Source organism: Rutidosis leptorrhynchoides, chromosome 9 (genome assembly GCF_046630445.1).
Source record: "Rutidosis leptorrhynchoides isolate AG116_Rl617_1_P2 chromosome 9, CSIRO_AGI_Rlap_v1, whole genome shotgun sequence".
NCBI lineage: Eukaryota > Viridiplantae > Streptophyta > Magnoliopsida > Asterales > Asteraceae > Rutidosis > Rutidosis leptorrhynchoides.
Genome location: NC_092341.1, coordinates 240,238,584 through 240,261,328, shown reverse-complemented (window position 1 = coordinate 240,261,328; position 22,745 = coordinate 240,238,584). Strand labels below are relative to the sequence as shown.

Sequence of the window (22,745 nt, the reverse complement as noted above, 5' to 3'; positions counted from 1 at the left end):
TAATATACGATTAAAACGTAAACGTAGTACAACAAAAATATGTATGACATGACATTAATAATTCTATCCATAAAAATGTGTAATCTTTGTCGAAGATATAACAAAATGTGCTAAACTTATTATAAAACATTCATTATAAAAAATTAAATATGAAATTTGTAAGTTTATTTTGTTAGATATACATGTTTTATTTTAATATATTATAGTTATTTTATCATAGAGTTGAAAGCAAAATGAAATTCTAATGGTAAATGAGCTTGTAATAGTAAATATATAAGAATATATCTATATTTATGTATTTGTATACGTATTTCGGGTGGTAATGGATATATCCATGGATGAAACTTTTCATCCATGTCCATATCCATATCCATTTAGGTTCATCCATATCCGTATCCGTATCCATTTAGGTTCATCCATATCCGTATCCATATCCATTTAGGTTCATCCATATCCATCACGAAGCGGGTGGATCGGGTGGATATCCACCAGATCGGGTGACCATTGTCATCCCTACTTGAGATTGATTTACTCGATTATAAAGTGTTAGTAAAATACTAGTAAAATGACCCGTGGAATCACGGGTTTATTTAAACGAAACAGTTTAATAATATGTTTTAAGTATTAAGCGAACGTAAATGCTAAAGTCATTTAGTTTAATGACACGTGAAACTATAGAGTCCGACTAAGAAACTCGTCAGCTGAACATTTCATCAAACACCTAAAATGCATAGTATTAAACAATTCACATTCAATCGTAAGAGATAATATTGGTTGTCATTTTATTTTAAATGTGTAAATTAAAATACGAATTTAGAATTGGTTTCCTTCTGCCTAGCTTTTGTACCTTCTCATACTCAATTTAAAATAATTAATTAAAATAAATCAAAATCATTTAATTTTAATAATTAAAATAATTATTAATAAGATTTAATAACAATAATAATTAATTAATAAAATATAATTTTAATTCAAAATTATTTAAATTAATGACATCACTCACCATGCTTAGATTTTTTTTCTTTTATTTTTTGATTTTCTTTAAACAAAAAAATTAGCCTAATAATAACATCATCATTATAGAATTTTAATATAAACTATAGATAGATGAATTTAATCGATTAATATACTCGCATATATTTAAATAAGGATCTCAAATCATTTCACATTTTGTCATTCCTATTTTTTTTTCACTTATACTGACGACGTCAGTTCACTTTTCTTTACAATTTTCTCATATGAGCAGTCCACCCTTTTTTACATTTTTCTCAAATGGACATAATGGTGTCGTGCTCGTGGATACGTGGTAAGTTGTGTTGTGCCAGAATTCACCCCAGGGGATCCAATAGCACCAAGTTTTAGGTTGATCTAAAGCGAAACATCTAAGGTAAGTTTCTAGACTTCGGTTGACCCTTCAATTTTACCGTCAGGTTAGGGTGGTAGGTCGAACTGAACTTGAGTTAAAATTCTTTAGCAACATTATCACCGATTGAACAAATTGAGGAATCACCAACAGCAAAAAGTACCCTCGGTCTATCAACCACAAATAAAGTTTTATTCTTATCTCAAGGTAAGAAAATTCAGGTTTTTAATCAACTAATCATCAAGTACTAACACCTTTTATATTAGACGAAAGCAGTTACCTTCATCGTGTTTACTTTATAATTTTAATCAGTAGTATGATAGTAGACATCAAGTTAAGGGAAAGTCCGCTATATAGTTTTGGTACCACCCTTTTTATATTAACCGCAACTTAGTTACTGCTGATGATTAGTTGATATAACTAGATAGAGCTCAAGTCGCGAGCTATTTATAGTGTTTTTTTTTTTTTAATTTTTTTTTTTTACATTTTTGTGAAAAAACGTGATACCATTTAGGGGATCCAAATCTTGCCAAAACAAGTGGCAAGCAATACTAAGTTACTAACATAAATCAAAGTTTCAACCAACAATGTGGAACGCAAAAAAAAAAAAAAAAAAAAAATATATATATATATATATATATATATATATATATATATATATATATATATATATATATATATATAATACAAGTCAAACAAGCTAACATAAAATATCATAAATAACAGCCGCATTAAAAAACAACAAATAAACAAACAACAGTAAACAATGACGAAAATGCCAACCGCACAACTAGGACGGTTGCGAGCTCTTTACAATTATACATTATATTATATTATATATGCATATATTAATTATGGTGAGCAAAATGCTACTCACAATGGCAAATATATAAATACCTCAATTTGAGGATATTTTGGTAATTTACTTTTTTTGTTTAAAGAATTCTTCTTCATGTTTTTTACAATTTTTTTCACTACCTTTTTGGCTTTTTTCATTCTTTTATTTTTTAAACATTTGATTAACTGACAGTTTTTTACTATTAAATTAACCGGCAGGTAACGACTAAAATCATCACCTAATGAAGTTATTTTTTATAATTTTTTTGCTTCGTTTATTTTTTTACCGACCTTTAACCGTTCTTTAACGTTTAATTAATCGACCTTTAATCGATCAAAAGTTCAAAACCACGAGGCCCAAGAGCAAATTTTTTATCCTCTTTCAAATTAATAATAAAATAAAATGCAGTAAATACGCGTTTTAAAATAAACTGAAACACGATATAAAAGGGTTAACAAGTCTGGCGCCAATAAACCCAAAACCCTTTGTACCAAAATATCACAATCCGATCATCATCTGTGCATTTCTTCCCGCTCATTAAAGGTACACACGTGTTTCTGATCATCTTTGCTATTACATTTTGTTATTTACAAGTTTCCATAACTATTGTACTCTAAATCCGTAACGGAAATGACGGTTAAAATTAGGGTTCCGTCTGACATTTTGTAAAATCGTTTAAAATAGTTTATTATTTTACTCAATAAATAAATTATGCTCTCAGGTTAAACAGTCGGTGTCTGTTGATAGGTAGGGCAAAATTGTTAATCATCAATGGAAGATGAGTCGTTAGGAAAGGAGACGTTTATGGTGTTTACTGGCGGAACTTGAACCCGGACACAGGTGGGACGAATGTAAAAATTTAATAAAAGTTTAAATGCCAGGAGGGTAAACACTAAAAAAACCTTATTTGTTAGTAAAAAAAAAAAAAATTTAGTGTAAATTTTTTTTTTTTCAAATCCGGAGGGGGCGGTCACCCCCTCCGGATATAACTAAGTTCCGCCCCTGCTGTTTACAAAAGCTGGAATGATTTCGAATATATGGTAAGCTCTATAAATCATCATTAGTCAATATTATAAAAATCATAATATGTTTAGTTAATATTTAATTTGAAAGTTATAAAAGTAGCTAGTAGTAATCGGCCAAGTCGAAACTAGTTGGACGTTGACCAATTTTGACTTTGATTATGTTTGACCGAATAAATCAGCCAAGTCAAAGACTAGTCTGGGGACTTCTACAACCTTGATATAATCCGATTGTCGTAACATTCGAACATATCCAAGGATTTATGGTGCATTTTCACTTTTGCTAGGTCTGGCTATGTTGTGTCCCATGAACCCTAATTTATATATTTGTTTTTTATACTTATAATGTTCATCGGGTAATGCTATTTACTGTATCTTTAGTTATTAGTTTGACAATTCAAATGATGTCACTTATTCACTTATTTATGCTAATTATCAAAATGTATGTTTTAATTCGGGGTTATACTTTAGCTGGGTGGTCCAGATGTTAAAGTGGGTAAATACAATGGGTTGCCAAGGGCTACTGAGAAGTACCTCACGGAACATGGGCATAAAAATGCTATGTATACTATTGGTGTTTCAAGTGTAGAAGGTGATATCTATAGCCAACTTTTTCCCTGTGATTATCAAGTGTAGAAGATGACAAGATGGAGAAGTTAGCACGACTGTATTTGAAGGAAGTCGTCTCCAGACATGGAATACCAATCTCTATTATCTCTGATTGGGATGGCAGATTTATTTCAAGATTCTAGCAGACATTACAGCAAGCATTGGGAACTCGTCTAGACATGAGTACTGCCTATCATCCACAAACTGATGGGCAGAGCGAAAGGACGATACAAACGCTTGAAGACATGCTACGAGCTTGTGTTATTGATTTCGGAAACAGTTGGGATCGATATCTACCGTTAGCAGAATTTTCCTACAACAACAGCTACCATTCAAGCATTGAGATGGCGCCATTTGAAGCACTTTATGGTAGAAAGTGCAGGTCTCCAATTTGTTGGAGTGAAGTGGGGGATAGACAGATTACGGGTCCGGAGATTATACAAGAAACTACCGAGAAGATCATCCAAATTCAATAACGGTTGAAAACCGCCCAAAGTCGACAAAAGAGCTACGCCGACATTAAAAGAAAAGATATAGAATTTGAAATTGGAGAGATGGTCATGCTTAAAGTTGCACCTTGGAAAGGCGTTGTTCAATTTGGTAAACGAGAGAAATTAAATCCAAGGTATATTGGACCATTCAAGATTATTGATCGTGTCGAACCAGTAGCTTACCGACTTGAGTTACCTCAACAACTCGCGGCTGTACATAACACTTTTCACGTCTCGAATTTGAAGAAATGTTTTGCTAAAGAAGATCTCACTATTCCGTTAGATGAAATCCAAATCAACGAAAAACTTCAATTCATCGAAGAACCCGTCGAAATAATGGATCGTGAGGTTAAAAGACTTAAGCAAAACAAGATACCAATTGTTAAGGTTCGATGGAATGCTCGTAGAGGACCCGAGTTCACCTGGGAGCGTGAAGATCAGATGAAGAAGAAATACCCGCATCTATTTCCAGAAGATTCGTCAACACCTTCAACAGCTTAAAATTTCGGGACGAAATTTATTTAACGGGTAGGTACTGTAGTGACCCGAACTTTTCCATGTTTATATATATTAATTGAGATTGATATTTACATGATTAAATGTTTCCAACATGTTAAGCAATCAAACTTGTTAAGACTTGATTAATTGAAATATGTTTCATATAGACAATTGACCACCAAAGTTGACCGGTGATTCACGAACGTTAAAACTTGTAAAAACTATATGATGACATATATATGGATATATATATAGTTAACATGATACTATGATAAGTAAACATATCATTAAGTATATTAACAATGAACTACATATGTAAAAACAAGACTACTAACTTAATGATTTTTAAACGAGACATATATGTAACGATTATCGTTGTAAAGACATTTAATGTATATATATCATATTAAGAGATATTCATACATGATAATATCACGATAATATAATAATTTAAAATCTCATTTGATATTATAAACATTGGGTTAACAATATTTAACAAGATCGTTAACCTAAAGATTTCAAAACAACACTTACATGTAACGACTAACGATGACTTAACGACTCAGTTAAAATGTATATACATGTAGTGTTTTAATATGTATTTATACACTTTTGAAAGACTTCAATACACTTATCAAAATACTTCTACTCAACAAAAATGCTTACAATTACATCCTCGTTCAGTTTCATCAACAATTCTACTCGTATGCACCCGTATTCGTACTCGTACAATACACAGCTTTTAGATGTATGTACTATTGGTATATACACTCCAATGATCAGCTCTTAGCAGCCCATGTGAGTCACCTAACACATGTGGGAACCATCATTTGACAACTAGCATGAAATATCTCATAAAATTACAAAAATATGAGTAATCATTCATGACTTATTTACATGAAAACAAAATTACATATCCTTTATATCTAATCCATACACCAACGACCAAAAACACCTACAAACACTTTCATTCTTCAATTTTCTTCATCTAATTGATCTCTCTCAAGTTCTATCTTCAAGTTCTAAATGCTCTTCATATATTCTACAAGTTCTAGTTACATAAAATCAAGAATACTTTCAAGTTTGCTAGCTCACTTCCAATCTTGTAAGGTGATCATCCAACCTCAAGAAATCTTTGTTTCTTACAGTAGGTTATCATTCTAATACAAGGTAATAATCATATTCAAACTTTGGTTCAATTTCTATAACTATAACAATCTTATTTCAAGTGATGATCTTACTTGAACTTGTTTTCGTGTCATGATTCTGCTTCAAGAACTTTGAGCCATCCAAGGATCCGTTGAAGCTAGATCCATTTTTCTCTTTTCCAGTAGGTTTATCCAAGGAACTTAAGGTAGTAATGATGTTCATAACATCATTCGATTCATACATATAAAGCTATCTTATTTGAAGGTTTAAACTTGTAATCACTAGAACATAGTTTAGTTAATTCTAAACTTGTTCGCAAACAAAAGTTAATCCTTCTAACTTGACTTTTAAAATCAACTAAACACATGTTCTATATCTATATGATATGCTAACTTAATGATTTAAAACCTGAAAACACGAAAAACACCGTAAAACCGGATTTACGCCGTCGTAGTAACACCGCGGGCTGTTTTGGGTTAGTTAATTAAAAACTATGATAAACTTTGATTTAAAAGTTATTATTCTGAGAAAATGATTTTTATTATGAACATGAAACTATATCCAAAAATTATGGTTAAACTCAAAGTGGAAGTATGTTTTCTAAAATGGTCATCTAGACGTCGTTCTTTCGACTGAAATGACTACCTTTACAAAAACGACTTGTAACTTATTTTTCTGACTATAAGCCTATACTTTTTCTGTTTAGATTCATAAAATAGAGTTCAATATGAAACCATAGCAATTTTATTCACTCAAAACGGATTTAAAATGAAGAAGTTATGGGTAAAACAAGATTGGATAATTTTTCTCATTTTAGCTACGTGAAAATTGGTAACAAATCTATTCCAACCATAACTTAATCAACTTGTATTGTATATTATGTAATCTTGAGATACCATAGACACGTATACAATGTTTCGACCTATCATGTCGACACATCTATATATATTTCGGAACAACCATAGACACTCTATATGTGAATGTTGGAGTTAGCTATACATGGTTGAGGTTGATTCCAAAATATATATAGTTTGAGTTGTGATCAATACTGAGATACGTATACACTGGGTCGTGGATTGATTCAAGATAATATTTATCGATTTATTTCTGTACATCTAACTGTGGACAACTAGTTGTAGGTTACTAACGAGGACAGCTGACTTAATAAACTTAAAACATCAAAATATATTAAAAGTGTTGTAAATATATTTTGAACATACTTTGATATATATGTATATATTGTTATAGGTTCGTGAATCAACCAGTGGCCAAGTCTTACTTCCCGACGAAGTAAAAATCTGTGAAAGTGAGTTATAGTCCCACTTTTAAAATCTAATATTTTTGGGATGAGAATACATGCAGGTTTTATAAATGATTTACAAAATAGACACAAGTACGTGAAACTACATTCTATGGTTGAATTATCGAAATCGAATATGCCCCTTTTTATTAAGTCTGGTAATCTAAGAATTAGGGAACAGACACCCTAATTGACGCGAATCCTAAAGATAGATCTATTGGGCCTAACAAACCCCATTCAAAGTACCGGATGCTTTAGTACTTCGAAATTTATATCATATCCGAAGGGTGTCCCGGAATGATGGGGATATTCTTATATATGCATCTTGTTAATGTTGGTTACCAGGTGTTCACCATATGAATGATTTTTATCTCTATGTATGGGATGTGTATTGAAATATGAAATCTTGTGGTCTATTATTATGATTTGATATATATAGGTTAAACCTATAACTCACCAACATTTTTGTTGACGTTTTAAGCATGTTTATTCTCAGGTGATTATTAAGAGCTTCCGTTGTCGCATACTTAAATAAGGACGAGATTTGGAGTCCATGCTTGTATGATATTGTGTAAAAACTGCATTCAAGAAACTTATTTTGTTGTAACATATTTGTATTGTAAACCATTATGTAATGGTCGTGTGTAAACAGGATATTTTAGATTATCATTATTTGATAATCTACGTAAAGCTTTTTAAACCTTTATTGATGAAATAAAGGTTATGGTTTGTTTTAAAATGAATGCAGTCTTTGAAAAACGTCTCATATAGAGGTCAAAACCTCGCAACGAAATCAATTAATATGGAACGTTTTTAATCAATAAGAACGAGACATTTCAGTGCCACCTTTTGGAGCGGCGCTCCAGACCCCTTTTTGCTGAATCTGAGCTGAAAACTCACTAATATCACCTGTTTTCGAACCAAACTCGAATCAAACCAATCCCTTTCACTTGCTTTCATATAAAATCACAAAAAGCCATCAAATATCTTCAAAATTCATCTCCTTGGTCTTAGAACTCGAACTTTCAAAACACTTATCAAAATAACACCAAATCGTATCCAAAAGGACCAAAAATGTACCAGATATCGCTAAGGAAAACGCGTATGAAATATGCGATATCAATAGTCCACTTACTACAACCAAGTCCACTAACCCTCATACACTAATTGATACCAGCCCATTACCTCATTTTAAATGCCTGCGGCCTGATTTTGATAAGTCTAATAATATCGGCCCAAGTAACATCAAACAAATAAATTTCGGTTTTGGTGTTGAGGGCAGTTAGAAACAGAAGAGGAAAAAAAATATATCAACAATCTTGTTCAATGTTTTATTTGTTCAATGTTTTATTGATAATCTTGTTCATCGCCTTTTAAACTTGAAAGTTCGTGAATGGTTTTAACTGAAATCGAAACCTCAGGGTCAAAATAGGTATTTGTCCCATGGACACTCATAGTGTATATTACACTTTTTAAAAAGCAAAAAGGAGGACACAATTCAGACACCTTGTTTCATCTGGTCCGTTCTTTAACATATAAAGTTCACCTTTGTTATTATAATAACCGAATAAAAGAATTAACAATACCATTGTAGCTGAACGAAACACAACAGTAAGAAACAGTAATAACAACCAGCAGGTAACAGTAGACAGTAATTAAGGGTGGTGTTTTGGGTCGATTAAAATAGGAAATATTTATGGGTTTCAATGGTAATGATGGTGGTTCTTGTGGGTGTAGGGTGGTATATTGTTTTCGGATAACAGAAAAGGAAACAATCATATGCAGCAACAAAAATGGCGAGATTGGGGGTGTTTCACGATCAAATTTAAGGGAGAGAGAAAAGAATTAGAGAGAGAGATGGATAGGTGACGGATCATGATGGTTGATGGAGTAGAAGATGGTGGCGGTGTATGTGGTTGTGTTTGGGTGATCAAGACCGGAACTCGAAGAATAGTAGAAGCATTCGAGTAATCAGAAGGGAGTAATTGTAATCGTCGAAGTGTAATGGTTATGTGTGGTGATCGGTTTGATCAAATAGCAACGGGTGATAGATGGATGGGTGTTGGAAATGAAGCGTGTATATGTAATGAATAGTGTATAGGTGGTTTAATGGTTGGGTGATGGTGTGTTTAGGTCGATGGTTAAGGTGGTGATGAAGCTTGGGTTTGACAGGAAACCAAGAAAAGGAAAGAAGGTGGTGGATTCTAGGGTGGACAAAGGTGATGCGAGTGGCTTGGGGTGTTCGATAGATTAACAATAGAAAACACAATTGATTGAAGATGGTGACTGTTGTCAAGGCTGGTTCACAAAAACAAGATGTAAGAAAGAATGGTTACTTATCACTGAATTTGATCACTTGTTATATAAGAATGTAGAGATTTAATTGAATGATTGGAGCAGACAAAAAAAAAGAAAAAAGAAAAAAAGAAAGTGACTTGCAACTCAATTGATTCTTGTGTCGAACATTGAATCAGAAAAAGGAAATAACAACATGCAGATAGAAACAAAAACTGGATTGAAACTTGAAACGAAATTTGTATTCTTTTATATATTTTAATCATTATTGTATCATGATAGTCATTTATAGTTTAAAATTATTAAATAAAAATTAAATCAACTGTCCGCGCTCGATCTCAGGTAAAATATAAAAAGTGTTAAAATTTACTAATTAGATCCTAAATACATTTCTAATATGCCTATAAATTATATCACTCATTTTGGGATCACCGTTTATTCTTAAAATCATCTAAGTTTGAATTCAACTTGTTCAAATAATCATCAAGTGCTACAATTGTTTATTAAATGAATTCGAAATCATATATATATATATTTAATATATTTCAATTATATATATTGATATATTTTAAATAATAATTATTATAATATCATATTTTATTTTATTAGACATAATTAATTTTGATAACAATAACATATAGTATTATATTTTCAGTTATTATTTATATATATACACACATATCTATTTACAATTAATTGTTCGTGAATCGTTGGGAACAATCGAAGGTCAATTGAATATATGAAACAGTTCAAAATTTTCGAGACTTAATTACAGACTTTGCTTATCGTGTCGAAATCATATAAAGTTTAAGTTTAAATTTGGTCGAAAATTTCCGGGTCGTTACATGATTAACCATTGGCATGTATTATCAATCAATGGAATTCAAAACAAATTCACAATTAATACTACAGAGTTCAGATTAAGTTAAGATATTGGTACATTCTGAATAAAAAAAGTGACTATTAATATTTTATAAACTTAAGAATAAAAGGTTATGTTCAAAGAAGAAATATTCATGCATGCATGTTTTCTTGTTTTCATTTAAGTTAAACTGAACTAAAACTACAAATTTCTGTTGATGGTTAAACATGTTCTTTTGAATACTCACCCATCAATATCAATATCATAAGATGAAATGCTAGTATATATATATATATACTCCGTATGTACCAAAAAAAAAAATGTTTCTACTTTAATACTCCGAGAGTAAAAATGTCTATGATAAGTTAATACAAAGTTAATCATTATGGAGTATAAGTTATATATAATAATTAATAAATGCAAGGGTAAATTTTTTTTTTTATCATAATGGATAGATTAGTTTTTTTTTTTTTTTTTAATTTTTTTACTATCATTATAAATAAAGTGGATTATATATATATATATATATATATATATATATATATATATATATATATATATATATATATATATATATATATATATATATATATATTATAATAATAATAATATATAGATAATGAAAACATATACTTTTATTTTATTTGTTAAACAGTTTAAATGACATGTCTTAATTTAGTTTTTAATAGTTTAAATACTATTATTTTTAATTAATATCTTAAGTTTGGTGAATTCAATAAAGAATTTAGTGGAGTTATCAGTAGTTATTAGGGCATATTTAATTTTTCATGACTGAATTTTTATATATTAAAAAAGAGGCTAGATTTTAGAAATATAAGAGTGAATTTAGTGGAGTTATAACTATTTAGTAGGGCCTATTTAATTTTTCAGAACTTAATATATATATATATATATATATATATATATATATATATATATATATATATATATATATATATATATATATAACTTCAATGCTACATAAGAAATGAATTGTGGGAAGGCACTTCGTTATCTTCGCACATCGAAGCACGCTAAGCATTTTACTTGATTGAACTAGATAGATAGAGCTCAAGTCACGAGATCTTTAAAGGCTTTTTTTTTTTTTTTTTTTTTTTTTTTACTTTTTTGCAAAAAAAAAAAAAAAAGTGATACCATTGAGGGGATCCAAATCTTGCCAAACAAAAGGCAAACAATATTAACATAAATCAGAGTTTCAATCAACAATGGAACGCACATAATAAGAAAATATAATACAAGCCAAACAAGTTAACTAAGAATATCACAAATAACAACCGTATTAAAAAGCAACAAATAAACAATCAACAGTAAACAACAATGAAAATGCCAACCGCACAACTAGGACGGTTGCGTGCTCTTTACAATTACACATTACTATATTATATTATATATACATATATTAACATATTAATTGTGGTGAGCAAGACACTATTCACAATGACAAATATATAAATACCTTAACTTTGAGGATATTTTGGTAACGTTTTTTAACTCTTAGTCATGTTTTTTACAATTTTTTTCACTACCTTTTTGGCTTTTTTTCATTCTTTTTCTTTTTTTAAACATTTGATTAACTGGCCATTTTTTATTGTTAAATTAACCGGCAGTTAACGACAAAAATTATCCCGAAGTTACTTATTATAATTTTTTTACTTCCTTTATTTTCTTATCGACCTTTAGCCGTTATTTATCATTCAATTAATCGACCTTTAATCGATAAAAACTACCTGCAGGGCAGCCGAAGAGCAAGTTTTTTATCCTCTTTCAAATAAAATAAAATAAAATAAAATAAAATAAAATGCTGTAAATACGCCGTCACGATATAAAAGGTTAAGAAGTCTGGCGCCAATAAACCCAAAACCCTTTGTACCAAACATCACAATCCGATCATCATCTGTGCATTTCTTCCCGCTCATTAACGGTACATACGTGTTTCTGATCATCTTTGCTATTACATTTTGTTATTTACAAGTTTCCATAACTATTGTACTCTAAATCCGTAACGGAAATGACGGCTAAAATTAGGGTTCCGTCTGACATTTTGTAAAATCGTTTAAAATAGTTTATTATTTTACTCAATAAATAAATTATGCTTTCAGGTTAAACAGTCGGTGTCTGTTGATAGGTAGGGCAAAATTGTTAATCATCAATGGAAGATGAGAATGACACTTATTACGTCGTTAGGAAAGGAGACGTTTATGGTGTTTACAAAAGCTGGAATGATTTCGAATATATGGTAAGCTCTATAAATCATCATTAGTCAATATTATAAAAATCATAATATGTTTAGTTAATATTTAATTTGAAAGTTATAAAAGTAGCTAGTAGTAATTGGCCAAGTCCGAAACTAGTTGGACGTTGACCAATTTTGACTTTGATTTTGTTTGACCGAATAAATCGGCCAAGTTGAAGACTAGTCTGAGGACTTCTACAATCTTGATATAATCCGATTGTCGCAACATTCGAACGTATCCAAGGATTTATGGTGCATTTTCACTTTTGCTAGGTCTGGCTATGTTGTGTCCCATGAACCCTAAGTTATATATTTGTTTTATATAATTATAATGTTCATCGGGTAATGCTATTTACTGTATCTTTAGTTATCAGTTTGACAATTCAAATGATGTCACTTATTCACTTATTTATGCTAATTATCGAATTGTATGTTTTAATTCGGGGTTATACTTTAGCTGGGTGGTCCAGATGTTAAAGTGGGTAAATACAATGGGTTGTCAAGGGCTACTGAGAAGTACCTCACGGAACATGGGCATAAAAATGCTATGTATACTATTGGTGTTTCAAGTGTAGAAGGTGATATCTATAGCCAACTTTTTCCCTGTGATTATCAGGTTAGATTACTTCGTTCGTATAACTTTTTTATCCTTTATTTATGTCGTTGATTTCTCAACTCTTCTACGTCGTGAATTAATAGTTTTGTTGCTTTGATCGTTTTTCAGAAGCCAAAATACATTACTGAGAAAGTTCGCAGCAAAACTTATGGGAAGGAAAAGGTAATGTTTTAGAAGTTGTACTGTTTTTCATTGTATTTGTGGCCGATATTATTTGAAGTTTAAGCAATTTTGCAGAAAGATATTGGATCAACTTCTTTATCAAAAGCGCCTCAACGAAAATTGCCCGAGACTGAACACTTTATTGAGGCTCTACCTGTTTCTGCCCATTGTGTGAGTTTTAATTTCAGACTATTGAGTCCCGTTCTGTTTCATTCGTTCATTAAATAGTAACCGACTCTTAATTACTTTGTAATTAGTGCTCATGTATTCTGGAGTTTGCTGGTGCTGGAAACCGAAAGCCTGGACCAGCAGGTGCTGGTGTTGTGATACGTGCGGATGATGGTAGTCTGGTATGAATCACTCAACTCAAAAGTCATGCAATATGGGTACTATATCTTATTATGAAATTTTTTTCAGGTTTATCGTGTGCGTGAAGGCCTGGGAGTTGCAACTGACATTAATGCCGGATATCGAGCTGTGATATTAGGAATGCGTTATGCTCTTAGACTAGGATTTATGCATGTTCGTGTGCAAGGGGACTCTAAAATTGTTTGTTTGCAGGTATCCATTTTGCTTTTTCTTTTGTTCCCTGATAGTCTATATATTGACATGTCAGACGCAATTTTGAAAAATTAGGTTAAAGGTTGGTGGAAAAATAATAGTCGGAACATGATTGATTTGTGCAAAGCTGCAAAGGAGCTTAAGGAGAAGTTTCTGTCTTTTGATATTTCTGATGTTCAAAGGGTATTGTATATTTTATCATTCCATCATTAAATTATGTGCAAATTTTTTGTTTGCTGATAGTTGGTTTCAAGTCTTAAGAACGGTCAGGCAGGTGGATAACGGTTTAAAACACTGTTGCAAAAACCCTTATTACTCCTTCATAAGAACTGACCGATCTAATTTTTCAAACCCGTCTAATTATTTCGTCAACATTGGGTGATGGGTCAAAACCGGATTTGTTGGTTAAAGACAAAATTGATCCAACATTTTAACATGAATTTATATAAAATTTTAGAGTTTTTGAACAAATGAACAAGTATGTTTATGTATATGGTTTTCTTCTATAATTACCCATAATTTTGACATTTATTATTTAAATGTATCAAAAAGTCCAATCCGATTAATCCCTGAATTGCCAATTATCACCTCCATAGTCTCAATCGAGTACGCCCCGGGTAGAGAGATTTGCAACCTTGAATGGGTGAATTTTCAGGGCGGTTTGGTTTGATCCAGCAATGCATTTTTTGTTACGAATAATCTAAAATTTAACATGATTACCAAAACTTATAAGATCTATGGTCATCTTAACAATCAATAAGATAGCTAATGCGTGAATTGTGGCCAAACAGAAACGATAACGAATTAAACAAGAAAAGCCCTACAGCTTCTTTTTTTTACCACACGTAAAATAATAATAATCAACCATAAAACCCCTAAACTCCGTAATATGACCTGACTTATATAAGTTACAAATGGATAAGAATACCAACAGATAGATAAGTTTAAAAATAAAGATAAGAAGAAATATTAAATTTTAAATAATAGATATAAGACTCTATATATTCTGGCTGATTGTTTCCCATTCCATACGATCACCATGCTCCATATATTCCATAATATACAAACAGCCCACTTATTTATTTTGTTTCCACACAATACGGCCCAACAGGTGGCCCATTTCCAGTTTCTCCAAAATAATTGTGCAACCCAACAAGAGAAGGCCCACTATTAATTAAACTAGACCCACCTGGATCATAAGGATATGCATCATCCTCCCCTTCTTCGAAAAGACTCGTCCTCGAGTCTAAGAAGTGAGAACACGCATCGGTTGAAAAAATACTCTCCAGCTCCTTCATCTCGTCTTCAAATTTCTCGGGTTGTTGCACCATCTTTTCAGTGTCTTTCTTTGATAACCTTCCCTTATCATTGGGAATATGACTTTTGTGCTTTTGACCTTCGAATACTTGAACCAAATCACCATGCTGATTATAAGAATAGGTTGAGAAAACTTGTTCCTTTTGGTTGCTGTCACCGGTCAAGATAGCACCTTGGACAGCCGCACCATAAGCAACAATTTCATCTTCTTCAATTTCTTTAGTTTCAAAAAAAGAAAAAAATTCTTCACCATCAGTATCATAAATGGGTTCCGAATCATAGATGGATTCTCCATCCTCACCATCTATATCATAAATGGTTTCTGAATCGATTCGTTCTGAATCGTACCGCGCAGGGAATCGTTGTTAGTTCAGTTCCAACTCGGCGATTCGCTTATATAATCGTTCAATTTCTGCGTCTCGAGGGTCTTCGTTGCCTCTTTCGGCGTGTCTACGATTATCCCTATCGCTGCCTCGATCGGCGGTTCTGCAATAGTCTCCTCGATAACCTTCACAAAACATTGTTTGGCCAAAACCTGATCTCTGTTACCAAATAATGTAAAAAGAATTGTGGCCAAACAGAAAACGATACGATATAGATGATAACTCATGAATCTCACACGACAAAAAGGCTACAGCCCGTTTCTTTTATTCATAAACTCAAAACTAGTTACAAAGAAGATTCACAAGTGCCTTTTAAAGGCCAAATACATAGATATGGATAAAAACTAAATAAACAAATTAAAATATGGATAACTATTAAAAACTAACCCTTGTTATCTTGAATTCAAATTACTCCGTAGTTAGACTTCCAGCTAGCCTTGGCCCTTTTTTAACTTTTTGTTTCCAGCCATGATACTCACGAAATAGTTTTCCCATTTTGGTCCAAAAATATTATTTCCAAAATAAACATCCAACCTCATTATCCCAAATGATCTTAAGCCCATTGTAAGTGTTGATTGTACCATATTCTGCATCCAAAGAAAATAACATTCACGACTTTCTTTTATTTCACATATAAAAAAATATCAATAATCAAAACTTACCTTTGGGTTTGCACAGGGCCGGTCAAACTTTGGTCAAAAATTTTGCATGCCCCGGGCGAAATGATTATAAAATGCCCCCAACAGTTACGCAAACATATATCTTTATGAGATTTAAACTATGTGTATTAATCATTTTTTCAAAATGATGCCCCTAACCGCGTGATGCCCCGGGCCGTCGCCCGCTTCGCCCATAGCCTTAGCCGGCCCTGGGTTTGCAAACACCACGTATTTATTGACTGAGAAATAAGATAAAATTCTAAACTAACAAAGAGATAAGCTAGAATTTAAACTAATAGATAGATAAAAATAATATAAACTAAAGGATAAACATGCATATCCTAATTCTCATCCAACACCTTCTTTCACGCAGCTTTTGTTGTCTTCATAGTGTATTGAAAGGATCGTGGCTAAAACAACAAAGATAGATAGTGATTAAACCTTCTCGGTTTAAACAAAAATACAACCTTCTCGGTTAAACAAAGAAAATAACCTTCACGGCTTTCTTTTATTTCACATATAAAAAAATATCAATAATCAAAACTTACCTCTGGGTTTGCAAACACCACGTATTTATTGACTGAGAAATAAGATAAAACTCTAAACTAACAAAGAGATAAGCTAGAATTTAAACTAATAGATAGATAAAAATAATATAAACTAAAAGATAAACATGCATATCCTAATTCTCATCCAACACCTTCTTTCACGCAGCTTTTGTTGTCTTCATTTGTGCACATGAAAACACCAAATTCAGGCCCACTAACATGATCCAAATGATCCTTTAAATAATCTGAAAGCCCAAACTTAGCAAGCCCACTAACTACAGTACTACACTAATTATTCCTGCATCATCCTCCCCTTCTTCGAAAAGACTCGTGAACATTACGACTATCCCCGACATATGGTGACCAACCAGCAACATTAACTTTGGCCGAAATATTGTAATGATCAAGGACTTCAATTGTGTATGTGTTAGTTTTTTCCAACACACAAAAAAGATCATCAACTGTCTTATCTTCACTCTCATAACTGATTGGCATGTTCAACCCGTCCTCTTGTGACTCGTCTTCCTCTTCCTCAACGTCAGTATCATAAATAGGGACGGTATCTTTAACCACACAAGGCTCGGGAACATACTCCATATTAAAAACCTGATCAACCGAATCAACAAATTCATCCGATTAAGCCTCTCCCGGAACTTCAAGATTTTCAAGCTTCATCTCTATATTACGCAAGAGATGTTGCATGTCTTCCAACTCTTGAATCTTGCGATTCAGTTTCTCGATCTCAGCTTGTTTAGCCATGCCTGGGCTCTGATACCAAATAGTGTATTGAAAGGATCGTGGCTAAAACAACAAAGATAGATAGTGTTTAAACCTTCTCGGTTTAAACAAAAATACAACCTTCTCGGTTAAACAAAGAAAATAACCTTCACGGCTTTCTTTTATTTCACATATAAAAAAATATCAATAATCAAAACTTACCTCTGGGTTTGCAAACACCACGTATTTATTGACTGAGAAATAAGATAAAACTTTAAACTAACAAAGAGATAAGCTAGAATTTAAACTAATAGATAGATAAAAATAATATAAACTAAAGGATAAACATGCATATCCTAATTCTCATCCACACTTTCTTTCACGCAGCTTTTGTTGTCTTCATTTGTGCACATGAAAACACCAAATTCAGGCCCACTAACATGATCCAAATGATCCTTTAAATAATCTGAAAGCCCAAACTTAGCAAGCCCACTAACTACAGTACTACACTAATTATTCCTGCATCATCCTCCCCTTCTTCGAAAAGACTCGTGAACATTACGACTATCCCCGACATATGGTGACCAACCAGCAACATTAACTTTGGCCGAAATATTGTAATGATCAAGGACTTCAATTGTGTATGTGTTAGTTTTTTCCAACACACAAAAAAGACCATCAACTGTCTCATCTTCACTCTCATAACTGATTGGCATGTTCAACCCGTCCTCTTGTGACTCGTCTTCCTCTTCCTCAACGTCAGTATCATAAATAGGGACGGTATCTTTAACCACACAAGGCTCGGGAACATACTCCATATTAAAAACCTGATCAACCGAATCAACAAATTCATCCGATTAAGCCTCTCCCGGAACTTCAAGATTTTCAAGCTTCATCTCTATATTACGCAAGAGATGTTGCATGTCTTCCAACTCTTGAATCTTGCGATTCAGTTTCTCGATCTCAGCTTGTTTAGCCATGCCTGGGCTCTGATACCAAATAGTGTATTGAAAGGATCGTGGCTAAAACAACAAAGATAGTGTTTAAACCTTCTCGGTTTAAACAAAAATACAACCTTCTCGGTTAAACAAAGAAAATAACCTTCACGGCTTTCTTTTATTTCACATATAAAAAAATATCAATAATCAAAACTTACCTCTGGGTTTGCAAACACCACGTATTTATTGACTGAGAAATAAGATAAAACTCTAAACTAACAAAGAGATAAGCTAGAATTTAAACTAATAGATAGATAAAAATAATATAAACTAAAGGATAAACATGCATATCCTAATTCTCATCCACACCTTCTTTCACGCAGCTTTTGTTGTCTTCATTTGTGCACATGAAAACACCAAATTCAGGCCCACTAACATGATCCAAATGATCCTTTAAATAATCTGAAAGCCCAAACTTAGCAAGCCCACTAACTACACTAATTATTCCTGCATCATCCTCCCCTTCTTCGAAAAGACTCGTCCTCGAGTCTACAACATTACGACTATCCCCGACATATGGTGACTAACCAGCAACATTAACTTTGGCCGAAATATTGTAATGATCAAGGACTTCAATTGTGTATGTGTTGTTAATTTTTTCCAACACACAAAAAAGACCATCAGCTGTCTCATCTTCACTCTCATAACTGATTGGCATATTCAACCCGTCCTCTTGTGACTCGTCTTCCTCTTCCTCAACGTCAGTATCATAAATAGGGACGGTATCTTTAACCACACAAGGCTCGGGAACATACTCCATATTAAAAACCTGATCAACCGAATCAACAAATTCATCCGATTAAGCCTCTCCCGGAACTTCGAGATTTTCAAGCTTCATCTCTATATTACGCAAGAGATGTTGCATGTCTTCCAACTCTTGAATCTTGCGATTCAGTTTCTCGATCTCAGCTTGTTTAGCCATGCCTGGGCTCTGATACCAAATAGTTTATTGAAAGGATCGTGGCTAAAACAACAAAGATAGATAGTGATTAAACCTTCTCGGTTTAAACAAAAATACGACCTTCTCGGTTAAACAAAGAAAATAACCTTCACGGCTTTCTTTTATTTCACATATAAAAAAATATCAATAATCAAAACTTACCTCTGGGTTTGCAAACACCACGTATTTATTGACTGAGAAATAAGATAAAACTCTAAACTAACAAAGAGATAAGCTAGAATTTAAACTAATAGATAGATAAAAATAATATAAACTAAAGGATAAACATGCATATCCTAATTCTCATCCACACCTTCTTTCACGCAACTTTTGTTGTCTTCATTTGTGCACATGAAAACACCAAATTCAGGCCCACTAACATGATCCAAATGATCCTTTAAATAATCTGAAAGCCCAAACTTAGCAAGCCCACTAACTACACTAATTATTCCTGCATCAATAGCAGAGGTTGGAAACACTTTGGAAACACTGGAATATGTTTTGGGTGACTCATAAGAATGTTTTTTTGCTTTCTTTCTTTTAAATGATGCATTAATTACTAACATTTGGATGTTTGTAAATTATGGAAGGAGGACAATGTTGAAGCTGATGCTCAAGCCAACCTTGGTGTACATCTTCAAGGTAACATATACTCCAGACTATCTTTATTTTCATAATTTACATTATTATGCATTTATTTTATATATATATATATATATATATATATATATATATATATATATATATATATATATATATATATATATATATATATATATATATATATATATTTTAACATATTTATTTTTATATATCTGTGCAGATGGTGAAGTTGAAGAGGAAGTCGATAGGAGAGTTGGATCAACTTCATTATCAAAAGCTTCTACAAGAAAATTGCCCGTGACTAAAAGCTATATCGACGCTTTACCTGTTTCTGACCATTCTGTGAGTTATAATTTCATTTCAGAGTGACTCGAGTTTAATCTCTATCATTTATGATAAAACTTAAAAGTAACCGAATTTTAAATTTCTTATCAGTGCTCATGTATTATCGAGTTTGACGGTGCTGCAAAAGGAAACCCGGGACCCGCAGGTGCTGGGGCTGTCATACGTGCAGTTGATGGAAGTCTTGTATGAATTACTCAACTCAAAACTCATGCACTCATCATTGTGTATATATATTAATATGCAACTTAGATATATCTTATTATGAATTTTGTTAGGTTTATCGTGTGCGTGAAGGTCTGGGAGTTGCAACTAACAATGTTGCTGAATATCGAGGTGTGATCTTAGGATTGCGTTATGCTCTTAAATTAGGATTTAAGCATATTCTTGTTCACGGGGACTCCCAACTTGTTTGTATGCAGGTATCCATTTAACTTATTCGTTTGTTCCTCGATTACCTATCTATTCTGTTTTAGTTGTTACATACATATTCGTGCTTTGATTATATTGACGTGTAGACACAATTATGACATATTATTAGGTTGGTGGTTGGTGGAAAGTTAATGCTCCGAACTTGATTGATTTGTGCAAAGTTGCAAAGGAGCTTAAAGGGGAGTTTTGGTCTTATCAGATATGTCATGTTGAAAGGGTAAGTGTTATGTCTATCATTTCGTCCTTAAATTATGTACAAAATCTCTTTGCTGATATTTAGTTTCTGCATTGCTAACATTTGGATGTGTGTTAATGTTATAAATATGGGAAGGAGTACAACTCTGAAGCTGATGCTCAAGCCAATCTAGGTGTACGTCTTCAGAGTAAGATATAATCCAGACTATTTTCTTTATTTAAATTAGATTATTGTATTTATGTTGATAATGTGTTTTAGTGTATTTTTTTTTTTTTTTTGAAAAGCAAGATAATTTTATTGATAAGGAAATGATACAACGAGGATTACAACATGAGAAACACTAATTTGAGCGAAACTCGAGGACCTATACTAGATATAAAGTAAGAAACTAACAAGATGTAGAATACCCTGATTTCGGAGCAGTATTATCAATCCTAACATCAATCACCATTACCCTCATCATCTACTAATACATAAAAAGGATTGTTTGTTTCAATTCTATCTTTGGAATGTGTCTTATTATTACCTTCACCATCAATGCCCTTCCCTTTATCTCTTTTCCTTAAAACATTATGATTTCGATTTTTCTGGGTCTCCACATTCCAATTTGTTTCCTCCACAGCAATATTGTCTTTAATACCATAATTATTCTTAACTGCATTTTGCTTGATACCTTTTGCTTTTGTTGACTGCCATTGACTTTTATTATTATCAAAATTCAGCTTATGAAATATCCTTCCATTCTTACCAACAACTTTAGAGCCATCCTCAACACACTGGTTATTTAAATCAACTGTTTCACCATCATTGTTGATTTTCAAAGCGTCTTTTAACACTTGTGCAGATACTTCATCTTCTGTTTTAGGCCTAATTTTACAAGTATTAAAAGAGTGCCCAAACACTTTGCAATGAGTGCATAAAGGTGTTTTAGTGTATTTTATATTTCTGAAATTATTCTATGTTTGTGCAGATGGTGAAGTTCGAGAGGAAGTTGATAGGAGATAGTTTTAAACGTCTAAACGCCTTGTAAAGTAGTGACTGGAATCTCTTGCTCAGTGAGCAACTATCTTTTGAGTCTTTAGAATTCGTGCCGTATTGCATATATTGATGTACCACAAACAGCATTACATCATTGCCCCTTTGCTTTTGGGTGAAATTAACCAGGAGGTTTGGTTTTTGCAGCTGTTTCGATTGCCATTAATTCTATATCACAAAACACACATGTACATGGTTTGTTTATATAATAACTGTGTGACGACCCCTTGAGTATTAAAAATGAAACATCATCTTACCACCAAGTTCACAAGACCAATCTTCTATCTCGTCTTTTAGCATACTTGGGGCCTGTACCTGTTTACTTGGGGTTTAATGAACTTAAATGACTAGAGAGATTATTCGGCCAACTTTTGTGTGTTTACTTAGGAATTAATCAAATAATCCTACCACATGCCTTTGCGATGGATCTTGTGCACATTTAAAATAAATAGATGAAAGGCATAAAATCAAGGTGTTGATGGAAGTGGAACCAAGGCTTAAAAAATCAAGTTCTTGTCATTGAGACTACCTCCAACCTTCGTTGATTGGCCAGGA

At 32.4% G+C, this 22,745-nt stretch overlaps 2 protein-coding genes across 2 annotated transcripts; both read left to right on the top strand.

The window, feature by feature from the left end:
- The first annotated feature begins 12,318 nt into the window (after nt 1–12,318).
- LOC139868626 (uncharacterized) lies at nt 12,319–14,302 on the top strand. The gene is made up of 9 exons (XM_071856959.1): nt 12,319–12,369; nt 12,548–12,684; nt 13,139–13,297; nt 13,406–13,459; nt 13,535–13,630; nt 13,717–13,809; nt 13,877–14,020; nt 14,096–14,203; nt 14,264–14,302. The coding sequence occupies exons 2-9, from the start codon at nt 12,598–12,600 to the stop codon at nt 14,300–14,302; spliced, it is 780 nt and encodes a 259-aa protein (XP_071713060.1). The 5' UTR covers nt 12,319–12,369; nt 12,548–12,597.
- A 5,776-nt stretch (nt 14,303–20,078) lies between these two features.
- LOC139868625 (uncharacterized) lies at nt 20,079–22,345 on the top strand. The gene is made up of 8 exons (XM_071856958.1): nt 20,079–20,087; nt 20,173–20,224; nt 20,406–20,527; nt 20,621–20,713; nt 20,806–20,949; nt 21,069–21,176; nt 21,291–21,342; nt 22,126–22,345. Exons 1-8 carry the CDS (start codon nt 20,079–20,081, stop codon nt 22,158–22,160), a joined length of 615 nt encoding a protein of 204 aa, XP_071713059.1. The 3' UTR covers nt 22,161–22,345.
- The last annotated feature ends 400 nt before the right edge of the window (nt 22,346–22,745 follow it).